The sequence below is a fragment of the Trichosurus vulpecula genome, chromosome 1, assembly GCF_011100635.1.
Source record: "Trichosurus vulpecula isolate mTriVul1 chromosome 1, mTriVul1.pri, whole genome shotgun sequence".
Lineage (NCBI taxonomy): Eukaryota > Metazoa > Chordata > Mammalia > Diprotodontia > Phalangeridae > Trichosurus > Trichosurus vulpecula.
This window is the reverse complement of record NC_050573.1, coordinates 397,898,619-397,914,096: the sequence shown is the minus strand read 5'-3', so window position 1 is coordinate 397,914,096 and position 15,478 is coordinate 397,898,619. Positions and strand designations below refer to the sequence as shown.

At 37.7% G+C, this 15,478-nt stretch overlaps 1 protein-coding gene across 2 annotated transcripts in view; it reads left to right on the top strand.

The window, feature by feature from the left end:
- ADAMTS12 (ADAM metallopeptidase with thrombospondin type 1 motif 12) overlaps positions 1–15,478 on the top strand; it is a 533,606-nt gene that overhangs the window by 475,270 nt on the left and 42,858 nt on the right. For both annotated transcript variants that reach the window (XM_036758046.1, XM_036758037.1), the window contains 2 exons: positions 5,045–6,220; positions 8,718–8,870. In XM_036758046.1, coding sequence (XP_036613941.1) covers positions 5,045–6,220; positions 8,718–8,870 — 1,329 coding nt within the window. The remainder of the gene's footprint in view (positions 1–5,044; positions 6,221–8,717; positions 8,871–15,478) is intronic.

Below are 15,478 nucleotides of genomic sequence, written 5' to 3'. Positions count from 1 at the left end.
TGTTTTTGTTATTTCCAATAATGACAGTCATAGCATGGCCCAAATTGGGTGTTTTGTTTTGTTTTGCTTTAGAAACTTTAGTCTGAGGGGGAAAAGGTATAGTGGACCCAGAATGACAGAGAAAGAGGAGGTTGTGGGTCGGCTCTACCAAGTAAACAGGGGATGTTGCCAAGAGATAGTTCATCCAAGGAATACTAGGTAACTTTCTGTGGGCTAGACATTTTATTCATTTAATAATTATTCTTAATTTTCATAGGTATCCACAGCAGAAATAAATAATCTATTAATTAAAACTATCTTAACTGCAGATTAAGACTCTTTTTCCCAGAAGTAAATTTCCCAGAGTAAATTTGCCTGATTGCTAGGTATCTTGAGGTTCCGACAGATGACTTCATAACAGATTGAAACAAAATGAATGAGGGAACCTACCTCACTAATCATTTTCCCCCTCAGGAGGTTGTTGAAAGATGTAAAGTGAGAACGTGGGTGAAACTGGGCTCAAATGAAAATATGGGGGCTCATGGGTCAAGAGACTTCATTTTCTTGTTATATTCCCACCATGGTGACAATGAGCTTTCCATTCAATTCGATTCACACATTATTTCTTTATTACCAGCTACCTGCAAGGCACTGAACTAGCTCTTTAGTCAAAAGTGAGCAAGACACAACGGAGCCCCTACTCTCAAAGAGCTAAGAGTCTAAGCCAAGGTTGCTTAGCCTGAGGTCTTGCTTTTTGGTTTTTTAATACTCTGATGACTACTTCAATAGTTCTGTAGTTTCCTTTGCAATCCTATGTACTCGTTTTATGCATTTAAAAGCATTATTCTGAGAAGGGATCTACAGACTTCATCAGACTGCCAATGGAGTCCACGGCACAAAAGAGTCAAGAACTGGTCTACATGAATAACACCAGTACACAAAACTAGGACAGTTGTGTAGAATGTAAAGAATGCCATGAGATACAATGAAATGACATAAGATGGCAAAAAAGGGTCATTTCTGGGATCATAGAACTTGAGCTGAAAGGCACCTTAGAGGCTATCTAATCCAACACCCTTATTTTATAGATGAGGGTAGTTAAGTGACTAGCCCAAGGTCACACATCTGGATTTGAACCAAAATTCTCTGACTCCAGATGGGGCATTCATTCTTCCCATTGCAACATCCTGCCTTCTGGAGGCTCTATCTGGTTGGAAGTGATTAGGGAAGACTTTACAGAGGAGGTAGCATTTGGGTTATGAGAACTATAGCAAAGACATAGCAAAGGTAGGAGGAAGAACTGGTTTCAAAGTGGGCAATTAGTTCAGTTTAGGACATGGTGTTGCCAGCAAGACATCCATGTGATTGACAGTGATGAGAATGGAAATATGGGGAACAGATGTGAGAGACATTTTAGAAGTGGACATTATAGGACTTGGCAGATGATTCAGTGTTGGAAATGAGAAAATAGAGAATTCAAAATGACCACACAATTTCAAGTTTTTGTAATTAATGGAATGAGCACCCTCCTCATTACACAAATTTGAAACTGTCATTAACAGAAATAGCAAAATTAGCAGAAAGAACATGTTGTGGAGCAGAAGAGAGGGAAGCAATTGTTTGGGGTAGAATGAGTTTGAGGTACTAGCAGTACATCCAAATGAAGATTCCCAGAAAGACATTGGGAATGCAGGTTTGGAACTCTGAAGAGAAATCAGCCTAGACTAGATATATAAATTTGGAAGCATTTGAATAGGTCAGAGAAATAGGAGAACCAGATAGTACATGGTTATAGAAGTGAAAAAGAAAAAAGTATCAAAGAACGAGTGGAAAATCAAGAGTGTCTAATATTATAGAGAAGTCCAAGAGAATATTTTCAAAGTCCATTGGATTGAGAGTGAAAAGATCATCAGTGACTTTCAAGAGCAGCTACCATTGATGGTTGACATTATTCCAGCATGTGTCAGATGCTAAAGTGAATGAGTAAAGAGAAAATAGAGTTAGAAATTATTTGATCTTCACAGCAACCCCGGGATGTAGGTGATTGTATTATCCCCACTTTATAGATGAGGAAACTGAGGCAAACAGAGGTTAAGTGACTTGCCCAAGCTTATACAGCTAGTAAGTTTCTGAGGTTGGATTTGAACTTAGGTCTTCTGAACTTCAGGCCTATCACTCTATCAACTGTGCCTCCTTATTGATAGAAGGTAGGAGAGAGAGGATGGTATCTCGAAGGCATAATGGGATCAAGGGAAGGTTTTTGTTGTTGTTTTTAATTGTTTAGATCAGGAAACAAGCATGTTTACTGGTTACTCTTTGGGTCACCCATTGTTTGGAGTATTCTAAAATCATGGTGTTTCAAGGTTGGGATCGAGTAGAGAGGGAGAGACAAAAGATTGGTGGAGCATGGACCAAAGGAGACAGAAGAAGCAGAAGAAGAACCCTACAAGGGTGAACTTTGGCCACGATCTGGGACACTCATCATCAAACATAGGATGGGTAAAACTAGATAGAAATTCTGTGGTGGGAAGGGGGAAGTTGAAGGAGCTTGATCTCAGTCAAGGAGTAGGTGTAACCACTGTGCTAAGTCCATAGGTTAACTCAAAGTATACTTAATAATCATAATCACTAACTTTCATACAGTGCTTTAGAAGTTTACAAAATACTTTACATATGATATCTCACTGGAGTCTCACAAAACCTATTGCTATTACTGCTCCCATTTTATACATAAGGAAACTGAGGCTGAGAAAGGTTAAATGACTTGCTTAAGGTCACAGAGCTAGCAAGTGTCTGAAGCAGGATTCAAACTCAGACCTTCTTGACTCCAAGTCCAACATTTTATCCAGTGTACCACCTAACTGCCTATTAGAAGTGTATTGTTTGTGAAGCACTAAACTAGGCACTATGGATGATACAAAATAAATCTAGTCTTGGCTCTGCTACTAACTCCCATTCTGACATTTACTTAGCCATTCTGAGACTCACTTTCCTTACTTGCAAAACAAGAGTAAAAATATTTGGTATATACACTTCAAGGGATCGTTACAGACTCAAATGGTATAATGAAATGTGAGGTATTTTGAAAAGTACAAAGTCTTATACAAATGTAATCTATTATTAATAACAATTATCATTATACAGACTTTGGGATGCATGCATTTAGTTAGGCAGAAGTGATTCACATATATGAAATATCTTGAGAAAAATGAAAGGGTGAGAGTCGGACTAAATAATGTCTTAGGTCCCTACCTACCCAAAGAATCTAAGAGAAGTATTCCTCAAATATATATATTCAAGTAGCAAATTGTGTGGTGCAGCCTAAAAACACAACTGGCATTCAGAGAAAGGAGACATCAATGATGAAACTTGTGAAAGTTAGTTTAAAGCAAGGAGGGGTGGAGCCTCGCACGGCAAAGGGGAGGATATTTCCAAAACTCTGACAGTCTGAATGTCTATTGTTGATTCAGTTAAGCCCCTTCCTGAACTTGTTTCTGCATGTGCTTCAACTAATCCCCTAGGCAGTGAAGTTGGCCTGATGCCTGTAGGGTAATACTTTAACCATTTCCATGGGGAAAAGAAAGCAGCAATAGTGTTGTCCTAGCACACCTCAAAACTATGCAAAGCAGTCTCATAACCTAAGAAACTTGGCATGGTTTACCTGAGGTTATTTCCACTCTTTTAAATAAACATTCTTCAAGTATATGAAAGAATACTCTCTCTATGGCTGTTTTCTATATTTTCCAAGATCAGGGTTTGTTTAAATCTCAATATGAAAAGCTTAGCTCTTCCTGCATGACAATGGAAAAACTTTACCTATAAAGGTATTATCAAGAGAAACAATGAAATTTCTTTTTAAAAAGAGTTGTTTTCAGCACAAGGTAGGGACTATATTTTTTGAATGACTTAGTTGCAGTCCTCCACAAAAGCAAAGAGAGATCCATCCATTAATCAACAAGAATTTATTAAACATCCACTATACACTGGGCACTGTGCTAGGCACTGGACTACATGGACCATTAAGGTGATTTCTCACTATCCCTCCTAGGTCTGTGGGCATGTCGCTGTGATTTCAAAAGATTCTTATACCATCCTGTAGGGCTGATGTAATCATTGCTATATTTGTTAACTCAGGACCACCATTGTTAGAACTCAGAGCAAAAATACTACCTTAAATCAAATCTCTTCAGTTTAGTTTAATTTGTCTTTACTTGTAGTGCCAAATGCTGTTGATTCCTTCCTCTGAAAAGTGATTCTTCATCTTGCCTACAGTGTTTTCCTCCAGCTTTGATCATTTTCACACTCCACATAATGGAACCATTATTTCTGCACAGGTTCTCAAGCCCTTTGGAAACTACATTATCCCTTTGATTGTTAAAGTTTTTATCCTGGGAGATTAATGTGATCTCCCCATGTCACTGGGAAATTAAGAAGTAAGGGAGCCTGCTAAATACATTCATTTTCAACATTTGTTGGGCCATGAAATTTCTCTGCAGGCCATAAAAACTATATTGGATCCTCCCACATTTGCTACTCTTATCACATCTCCATTTACTTGACACATGGTGATTGCCTACAAAATAGGCAATTCAGTCAGATTGCTGGCCAATTCAATGAAAAAACAGGCAGATCTAGTACAGTAATGGGCATGTTTGAATCACTCAATATACATACTTGTTGAAATGGATTGAATGTTTTGACTTGATCAGGAATTCAGAATCAAGTCATAAAATCATAGAATCGTAGATATCCAGAATTGGAAGGGACCTTAGAAGTCATCTATTTAGTCCAATCTTCCTCCACTTCCCCCATTCTAATGTTGGAACTCCCTTCTCAGTATTTCTGAAAAATGCTTGGCTAGGGTCTGTTTAGACATTTCCAGGAACAGGGTGATCATTCCTTTAATAGGCACTCTATTCCATTGTTGGACTGCTCTAGTAACAATTTCTTTTAAGCATGCTGCCCAATTTCCATTAGGCTTTCAATAATTTCTTTGAGGTCCTTAAGCATGAGAATCAGATTTCTTTTCTCACCCAGAATAACTATCAACTTTCTTTTTTTTCAGTGTACTGTTTCCTGTGGTGGAGGAGTGAGGACTCGAAATGTCACTTGTGCCAAAAACAATGATGAGCCATGTGACTTCACAAAGAAGCCCAATAGTCGAGCCCTGTGTGGTCTACAACAGTGTCCTTCTGGCCGACGACTATTGATCCCGCCTCTGAAACCCAAGAGAGGACCAATTTCCAATAGGACACCTCTACCCAAACCTAAGTCAACCCCCTCAAGACCCATCCTTCCCCCTACATCTAGTCCCAGAGTTCTGACTACACCCATGACACCTGAATCTGTGAGCCTGAGCACTATGACAACTATTAGCACAAGTCCTACCATGTCTTCCAAAGATCAAGACCCAGAAGGAGGAAAATTGCAAAATAATTCAATCCCCTCTAAGCCAGACCCTCATGTTTCCACTGTTCTCACTGAAAGCACATCACAGCTGAATCCTACTACTGGGGCTGTGAGTACACAGACAAGCAGCAGGATTACAACTAGCAATGGGAACATTTCCCATTCAGAAATGACATCCACCCCTAAAGTGGACTTTGTAGTCAAAACAGATGTCACTCCTGTGTTGCCATTCACTACAAGCCCAGTGACTTTGCAAGTGACTCCCATTTTTGACCACTTGACTGAAGTGACAGAAATAGAAGTGCACAGTGGCTCAGGAGAAGACAGTGAACAGCATGTAGACAAAACTACAGATGATCCAGTAACATGGACCAAGAGCAAAAGCGTCACAGACCAGTCTCTACCTATAAATGCCATAAGCATGCCACCCCAGCCCCAACCAACACCATACCTCAGTGATCCAGCCACAGGGTATTCATTCAGCACAACAGCAGATGGGCTATTGTCTTCAACAACCAGCCAACAACCCATCACTCTCAAATATGGCACATTGGATGTCAATGCAATAGTCACCGAAAAACCTACTCTCCTCCAGATACCACCAGGAAGAAAAATTGAACCAATGCTACATGAAAAGTTGTCAACCCACGTGGAAACAGAATCCGTGAGTAACAAGACTCCATCACAAGGCCTTGAATCTGATCTGACTGAAGAGGATGCAAAGAATCTGATTGCTGAGGGGTTTTTGCTGAATGCCACCAATTATAAGCACCTCCAAGTGCTCAATCCAACACAAAGCACTGCCTACTGGATTGTGGGCAACTGGAGTGAGGTAAGAAGTTTCATCTGGATCACTGGCTAACAGAATTTTACAACAACTGGAAGGGATCTTCAGGTTCATTGAGTACAAATGAGGAAACTGAAGTCCAGGGAAGTTAAGTGCCCAAGATAGTCACACAGACTCCTCATCTCACAAAGTAATTATAGTCACACAGTAAGCACCAGAGATGGGCTTTGAATTCAGTTCCTCTGATTCTGGAGCCACTACTTTCTACTATACCCCTCAAATGGGTCTGATGATGTGAGGAAAACAACTAGAAACTTAATATTCTTAGTGCTCATTTCACTATAAAATGTGATCCAATCTGGATAAAATAGGAAATAAGGGGCAAAATTGCAACTCCAATTATGGGTTGTGGATGGAGCTTAGTGCAAAAGAAGCAATACCTTCTGTAAGGGGTTCCTTAGATATTAAGAGACCCCCCCCTACTTTATCTTTCTGGACATCTGTTTCCTTCACTATGAAATAAAGGAGTTAACCTCCAGGTCCCCTTCTAACAATGTGTGTCTTAGGATGGCCAATCTACTTTATACTTCTGTGCAGATATGGTTAAAGCTGATCAGGTAAGCATAACTGAGATGCAAAAACCCATGACAGAACGCTTTCTAAGAATTCCATAACTTCTAAGTAATTACAGCAAGAATCTGTAAGACAGTTGGTTAGTTGTAAAATAGGAAAGGGGGCGGGGTGCGTACACATAAGAACAAGCTGTTAGGTGAGTGTGGGGGAAGGCAGTATAGGTGTATTCTGTATCCCTCCATGAGATTGTAAATTCCCTGAAGGAAATGATGTTTTAATTATATTTGAATCTTCCCTAGTGCTGAGCACGGTGCATTGCACCATGTACCTAGTATTCTGAAGAGCCAGAAGAGGCAGATTTTGGGGGAGATCTTCAAGGGAATACAAGTGCACCTCAGTTTCACTGGTCCCTTAGGATCCTAGATCTAGAAGCTGAAGGAGCCTTGGAGGCAATCTTGTCTAACTCTTATTTTACAGATGAAGAAACTGAGAGTCCCATGGGGAGGAAGTGATGTGGCCAAGGTAGTAAGTTTCAGAGAATCAGGATTTTAATCTAGGTACTCTGACTTTAGATCCAGTATTCTTTCTAATCTATTCCATTTTCAGTACATAATCTCATTACTAGTGTTTGGTAAGTGAGTGGTTAGAGGCTGACTTAAGTATATTTATCAAGGGAGCATGGACAGACAGCTAACATTAGGGGTGATATAACTGATCAAGTGCTTAGAGAGATAGAACAGTAGTTGATATATGCTATGCTATGTTTGAGAGCCCCTGTTGCCTATCTCTACCTTTGTGAAAAAGATTGAGGGGAGGAGATGGGGGTAGAGAAGCAGAAGGTCCTAGCCCCTTCTACTCACCATGCAAAAGTAAACTACAAAAGTAAAATTACAAGATCAGCTTCTGCCTTATAGAACATATCCAAATCATGAGTTTCTGAATTCCTTCTAGGTGTATTCCAGGAAGAGATTGCCTCATGACTTAGGGCATGAAGTGTGCAAGACAGAGCATACCAATAATATGACAAATGTTTTGTACATAGTAGATAATAAATGTTCTACTGAGTGAAGGGATGAATCACTAAAATGCAGAGTGGTTATAGAAGCATTTAATAGAATCATATCATTTCAAAAAGGGAAGCAAGCTTAGAGATGATCTTGTCCAACTCTGTCCCTCATTTTTCAAGTGATAAAACTGAAGGAACAGTGAAAGCCTCAGGGATTTGTCTAGGAGTCTGTGGTTCCACATTTTTATCAATGAGGCATAGATGGCAGGCCTGTCAAATTTCATCAGCTTGGAGAGATAGCTAACATGTTGAATAGCAGAGTTTGGATCTCAAAAGATTTCAATATGCTGGAATCACAGACAAGTTAAGCTGAGTTAGTGGAAATTTAGTAGGGCTAAATGTAAAGTCCTATGGTTTGGGTTCAAAAAATCAACTTCACAAATTCAGGATGTGGGAAGTGTGGCTAAACAAGTTTCTGTAAAGGATCTGAGGGTTTTAAGAGACTATCTATCAATCTCATCCATTTCTGATCTTGCCTTCAATCTTTCTCAACATCAGCATCTTTTCCAATGAGTCCCATCTTCTCATTATGTGACCAAAGTATTTAAACTTCAGTTTCAGTATTTGACCTTCCACTGAATAGCCTGAATTAATTTCTTTAAGTATTGACTGATTTTTTTACACAGTTACTTCCTGATAATCTTCCCTCTCTTATTAAGTCCCCCCTTTTAACCCAGCAAAGCAGTCAAGCCAAACCGTGTAAGAAAGCAATTTTATCTAATAGCCTATGCACCATTTCACTCCATAGTTACCTCCCTCTCTGTGGAAAGGAGAGATGTGTTTCATCCTCTGTTTTGGGAGGCAAGATTAGTCACTGCCATTAATCTGAATCCAACAGCTTCAATGATTGTTGTAGTCATTGTGTACCTTGCTCCATCAACCCTTTCTTTTGTTCTTCCACAGTGTTCAACTACCTGTGGCATGGGTGCTCTTTGGAGACATGTGGAATGTAGCACTCAGATTGACTCCGACTGTGAGTCCATTCAGAAGCCTGACCCTGCCAAGAGATGTCACCTTCGTCCTTGTGCAGGCTGGAAAGTGGGCAACTGGAGCAAGGTAATCAAAGCTCAGCTTTGTGCTTGAGAAATGACTCCCTAAAGATTCACAAAAAAGCAAAATACACACACACACACACACACACACACACACACACACTGAGTAAATGAAGGTGAAAGGGAAAGAGGTTAGCACTTGGGGAACTGGCCTCTTACAGAAGATATGATTTGAACTGGGTCTTGAAGAAAGCCAGGGAAACTAAAAGGTGAGTGTGAGAGGGCACAGCATTTCAGTTATGAGGGACAGCCAATGCAAAGGCTACAAATAAGAAATGAAGTTTTATTTTCAAGGTACAGCAGGTAGGCTCATACAGCTTGATTATAGAGCATGTGGAAGGAAGTATAAAATGCCTGGGAAGAGAGGAAGGGATAAGGCTATGAAGGGTTTTAAATGACAGAGAACTTTATATTTGATCCTGGAAATAATAGAGAGTCATGAGGCTTTATTTTTATTTTCTTGCTTTTATTTATTTTAACATTCATGTCTTAAAGTTTTGAGTTTTAAATGTTCTCTCTCCCTCACCCATTGAGAAGGCAAGCAATACAATATGTGAAGTCATGCAAAACATATTTCCATATTAACCATGTTGTTAAAAAAATTAAAAAGCAAGAAACAAAGAAAATGAAAAAAGCACGCTTCAATCTGCTCTTAGAGTTCTCTTTCTGTAGGTTGATAGCATTTTTCATCATGGGTTCTTTGGAATTGTCTAGTATCATTGCCTTGATCAGAGTAACTAGGTCTTTCACAGTTGCTAAGCCTTACAAGATTGCTGTTACTGTGCACAATGTTTTCGTGGTTCTACTCGCTTCACTTTATATCAGTCCATATAAGTCTTCCCGGGTTTTTCTGAAACCATCCCACTCATCGTACCATATAACACAATAGAATTCCATTACAATCTTATATCACAACTTGTTCAGTCATTCCCCAGTCGATGGACATCCCCTGAGTCTCCAATTCTTTGCCATCACAAAAAGAGCTGCTATAAATATTTTTGTACGTATAGATCCTTCTCCTTTTTCTTTGATCTCTTTGAGATACAGACCTAGTAATGTTATTGCTGGTTTCATGGGGTATGCACATTTTTATATGCTTTAGGCATAATTCCAGTTTGTTCCACAGAATGGTTGGACCAGTTCACAACTCCACCAAAAGTGGAGTTTTCACACAGCCCGTGCAGCATTTATGATTTTCTTTTTCTGTCATATTAGGCAATATTATAAGTGTGAGGTGGTACCTCAGAGTTGTTTTCTCTAATCACTTATAATTTAGAGCATCATTTTTTCATGTGACTATTGATAGCTTTGATTTCTTCTTTTGAAAACTATCTGTTCATATCCTTTGGCCATTTATCAATTGGAATATAGCTCTTATTTTTATTATTTTGGCTCAGTTATCTATTTATTTGAGAAATGAGGCCTTTAGGAGAGAAACTTGCTGTAAATTTTCCCCCACTTTCCTGCTTTCTTTCTAATTTTGGCTGCATTGGTTTTGTTTGTGCAGAATTGTTTTGATTTCATGTAATCAGATTATCTATTTTTACTTCCTGTGATGCTCTTTATCTCTTGTTTAATTAAAAACTCTTCCCTGCTCCAGAGATCTGAAAGGTATAGTTATTTGTGCTCCCCTAGTTTACTTACATCACTCAACATGCTAGATCATTTACTCATTTATTTTTATTTTAGTATAGGGTGTGAGTTATTGGTTTATGCTTAGTTTCTACCAAACTGATATCCAATTTTTCTAGCAATTTTTGTCAAAGGGTAAATTTTTGCCACAAAAACTTGGATCTCTGGGTTTATCAAACGGTGATTCCATGGATAGAGTGCTAGGACTGGAGTCAGAAAGATTCCTCTTCCTGAGTTCAAATCTGGCTTCAGACACTTACTAGTTGTACGACCCTAGGGAAGTCACTTAACCCTATTTGCCTCAGTTTCCTCACCTGTAAAATGAACTGTAGAAGGAAATGGCAAACCACTCCAGTATCTTTGCCAAGAAAACCCCAAATGGAGTCATGAAGACTTGGACATGACTAAAAAACAACCAAACAACAACAAAGATTAGTATGGTCATTTACTACTGTGTAATGTATACTTAATCTGTTCCACTGACCTACCATTCTATTTCTTAGCCAGAGCCAGATTACTTTGATGATTACTACTTCACACTATAGTTTGAAATCTGGTACTACTCAGCTACCTATTTTTACATTTCTTTTCATTGATTCCCTTGATATTCTTGATTTTTTATTCCTCCAGATGTATTTTGCTGTTTTTCTAGCAACATAAAATAATTCTTTGGAAACTCAATTGGCATTGCATTAAATAAGTAAACTAATTTAGGTAGAACTGTGATTTTTTTATATTGGTTCATCCTACTCATGAGCAATTAACATTTCTCCAATTGTTTCCATCTGTATTTATATGAAGTATTTTATAATCATGTCTCTTGGTTTGTCTGGGCAGGTAAACTCACAACTATTTTATTTTGTCTGTAGTTACTTTAAATGGAATTACTCTTTCTACTTCTGTCTGCTGATTTTTGTTGGTCATTTGTAGATTTAGTTGATTCTCTAGAGTTCTCTGAGTATACCATATCATCTGCAAAGAGTAAGAGTGTTGTTTCCTCAGTACCTATTTTTATTCCTCCAATTTCTTTTTCTTGTCTCATTGCTATACCTAGCATTTCTAATATAATGTTGAATAATTGTGGTGATAAGGGATATATTTGCTTCACCCCAGATCTTACTGAGAAGATTTTGAGTTAATCATCATTACAGAAATTGCTTGCTCTTGATTTTAGATAGATACTACTTATCATTTTAAGAAAGGTTCCATTGATTCCTATGTTTTCTGGTATTTTTTTTTTGGAGGCAGTTGGGGTTAAGTGACTTGCCCAGCGTTACATAGCTAGTAAGTGTCTGAGGCTAGATTTGAACTCGGGTCCTTTTGACTCCAGGGTCAGTGCTCCATTCACTGAACCACCTAGCTGCTTCTACTATTTTTAATAGGAATTGATATTGTCTTTTGCCAAAAACTTTTTCTGCATCTTTTGAGAAAATCATGATTTTTGTTGGTTTTGTTATCAATATGGTCAATTATACTAATAGTTTTCCTAATGTTGAATCAAGCCCTGCATTCCTGGTATAAATTCCACCTCATCATAGTGTATGATCTTTGTCAAATATTGTTGTAATTTGCTTGATAGTATTTTATTTTAAAAATTGCATCAATATTCATTAGGGAAATTGGCCTGTAGTTTTCATTTTTTGTTTTTGTTCTCACTGGTTTAGGTATTGAAACCATATTTGAGTCATAAGAGGTATTTGGTAGAACTCCTTCTTTACGTATTTTCCCAAATAGTTGATGTAGACTTGGGATTAACTGTTCCTTGAATGTTTGGTAGAATTCACTGGTAAATACATCTGGTCCTTGGAATCCTTTCTTATGGAGCTCACTTATGGCTTGTTCAATTTCTTTTTCTAAGATAGGCTTATGTAAGTATTGTTTCCTCTTCTATTTGGGAAAATTTATATTTTTGTAAACATTCATCCATTTCACTTAGATTGTAAGTTTTACTGGATTATAATAGGGTAAAATAACTCCTAATAATTGCTTTAATTTCATATTCATTGATGGTGCATTCACCCTTTCCATTTTTAATAATGGTTATTTGATTTTCTTCTCTCTTTTTAAATCAAATTAACCAATGGCTTATCTTTTTTTATATATAAGACCATCCCCTAGTCTTATTTATTAGTTCAATTTTTTACTCTTAATTTTATTAATCTTCCCTTTTATTTCTGGATTTCCATTGTGGTGTTCAATTGAGGATTTTAAATTTACTCTTTTTCTAGTTTTTTTTTCCTTTAGTTGTATGCCCAATTCATTGATCTGTTCTTTTTCTCTTTTATTGATGTACATATGTAGAGATGCAAATCCCCTCTCCCCCTTAGATATTGGTTCTATCCATCTCCTTAACTTCTTATTTATTTTGGATTTATGTAGCTCTGAGAGGGGTTAACTGAGGTCTTCTACTAGTATAGTTTTGCTATTTCCTCATGTATCTCATTTAACTTTTCCTTTAAGAATTTGGACGTTCTGACATTTGGTAGATATATGCATAGTTTTGATATTACTTCATTGTCTATGCTGGCAAGATATAGTTTCCCTGCTTATCTCTTTTAATTGGATCTATTTTTGCTTTTGCTTTGTCTGAGTTCATGATTGCTATCCCTGCCTTTTTTAACTTCAGCTGAAGCATAATATTTTCTGACCCAGCCCCCTATTTTAGCTTTGTGTGTGTCTTTCTATTCTAAGTGTCTTTCCTGGAAAGGACATATTTTTTGATTCTGGTTTCTAAAACATTCTGCTATCAGCTTCTGTTTTATGTGTGAGCTCATCCCATTCACATTCACACATGATTACCAACTGTGCATTTCCCTCCATCCTATTTTCTTTTGTTTATCTTTTCTGTCTTATTATCCTTTCCCTCCTCAAATGTCTATTTTGCTTCTGACCAATACCTCACTTAATCCACTGTCCTTTTTATCAGCCTCTTTTCTCTTATCTCCTTCCCCTCCTACTTCCCAGTTGGGTACCCAACTGACTATGTGTGTTTCGGGGTTGGGGTGTGGGGTGGGAAGTGTATTCTTTCTTCTTTGAACCAATTCAAATAAGAGTGGGGTTCAAGCATTTCCTATCCCTCATTTCCCACCTCCCATGCAAAAGCTCTTCCTAGCATGCTTATTTTATGTGAGATAATTTTCCCATTCTTCCTCTCCCTTCTCTCTCTCTCCTAGTGCATTCTTTTTTCTCACTCACCCATTTTTTTTAAGATTGTCCCAACACAATTGACTCCCTTACATGCCCTCTGTCTATGTAAACTCCTTCTAACTGACCTAACAATGATAAAGTTCTTAGGAGTTACATGTATCTTCTTCCTATATAGGAATGTAAACAGTTTAACTTTATTGAGTCTCTTATGATTTCTCTTTCATGTTTACCTTTTTATGCTTCTCTTGAGTTTTGTGTTTCAAAGTCAAAATTTCTATTCAACTCTAGTCTTTTCAATAGGAATGCTTGAAAGTTCTCTGTTTTATTAAATATCCTTTTTTTACTCCTGAAGTATTAAACTCAGTTGTGTTGGCTAGAATAATCTTGGTTGTATTTCTAGATACTTTGCCTCCTGAAATATCAGATTCCAAGCACTCTTTTAACATGGTAGCTGCTGAATCTTTGGTGCTCCTGACTATGGCTCCACAGTATTTGAATAGTTTCTTTCTGACTGCTTGAAATATTTTCTCTTTGATTTGGGATGTCTGGAATTTGGCTCTAATATTCCTTGGACTTTTTATTTTTATTTTATTTTATTTATTTATTATATATTTATTTTTTATTTTGAGATCTCTTTCAGGAGGTGACTGGTGAATTCTTTCAATTTGTATTTTACCCTTAAGTTCTGGAATATCAGGGAAGTTTCCTTTGATAATTTCTTGAAATATAATGTCTAGGCACTTTTTTTATCATGTCTTTCAGTTAGTCTAGTAATTCTTAAGTGATCTCTCCTTGATCATTTTTCCAGGTCAGTTGTTTTTCTGATGAGAAATTTCACATTTTCTTCTTCTTTTTCATTCTTTTGACTTTGTTTTGTTTCATGACATATCATGGAGTCATTAGCTTCCACTTGCCCAGTTTTAATTTTTTAGGAATTATTTTCTTCAGTGAGGTCTTGTACCTCTTTTTCCATTTGACCAATTCTGCTTTTTAATGCCTTATTTTCTTCAGTATTATTTGTGTGCTTCTTTTACCAAGCTGCCAATTCTATTTTCATAATTTTCTTGCATTGTTCTCATTTCTTTTCCTAATTTTTCCTCTACCACTCCTATTTGATTTTTAAACTTATTTTTAGCTCTTCTAGGAATCATGCTGGACTTTTGTCCAATTCATATATTTTTTCCTTTGAGACTCTGCTTATAGCTGTTTTGACATCAGTATCATCAGAGTTTGTGTCTGGATTTTCCTTTTCACCACAGTGTATTTTTATGCTCAGGTTCTTTTTTTGTTGTTAATTCATTTTTTTCTGGTCCATATCTTGGCCTTGGATTTTATGTTAAAGTTAGACTTTGTTCATCATATGGAGGGAATCAGGGATTCATTGTCCCAAGTTTCAGGCTTTTTTTGCACTCCTGTTTTCAGAGCTAATTCTGGAAAGGAGATGAAAGTTTTCGGTGATTCCAAGGTGGTGTGATCTGTGGAGAGGTATGGCCACTGCTCTCTTGGTTCTTACTCTGTTCCTTACCCAAGAAGGACCCTTGATCCCTTTTAGCCACAAGCACTATTGCTTCTCAGTGCCCCTAGCCTTTCACTACCAAAACCACTGCTGTTCCCCTGTGACAAGAAGCAATTCTGCTTCTCAGGGCCCCTGTTCCCTTACAACCAAAAGCACTCCTCTTCTTCCTGAAACTGCAACCTGGCAGTGAGTATGGGTGATGGAGTTGTCAAACAGTGCCTGGTCTTGCCCCCAGTGCTACCACAGGGTCTCCTGTAATCTCTTTCTGACCAGTTCCTAGATCTCCTTTCCATCTATGGCTTGAGAGCTTCCCAAAG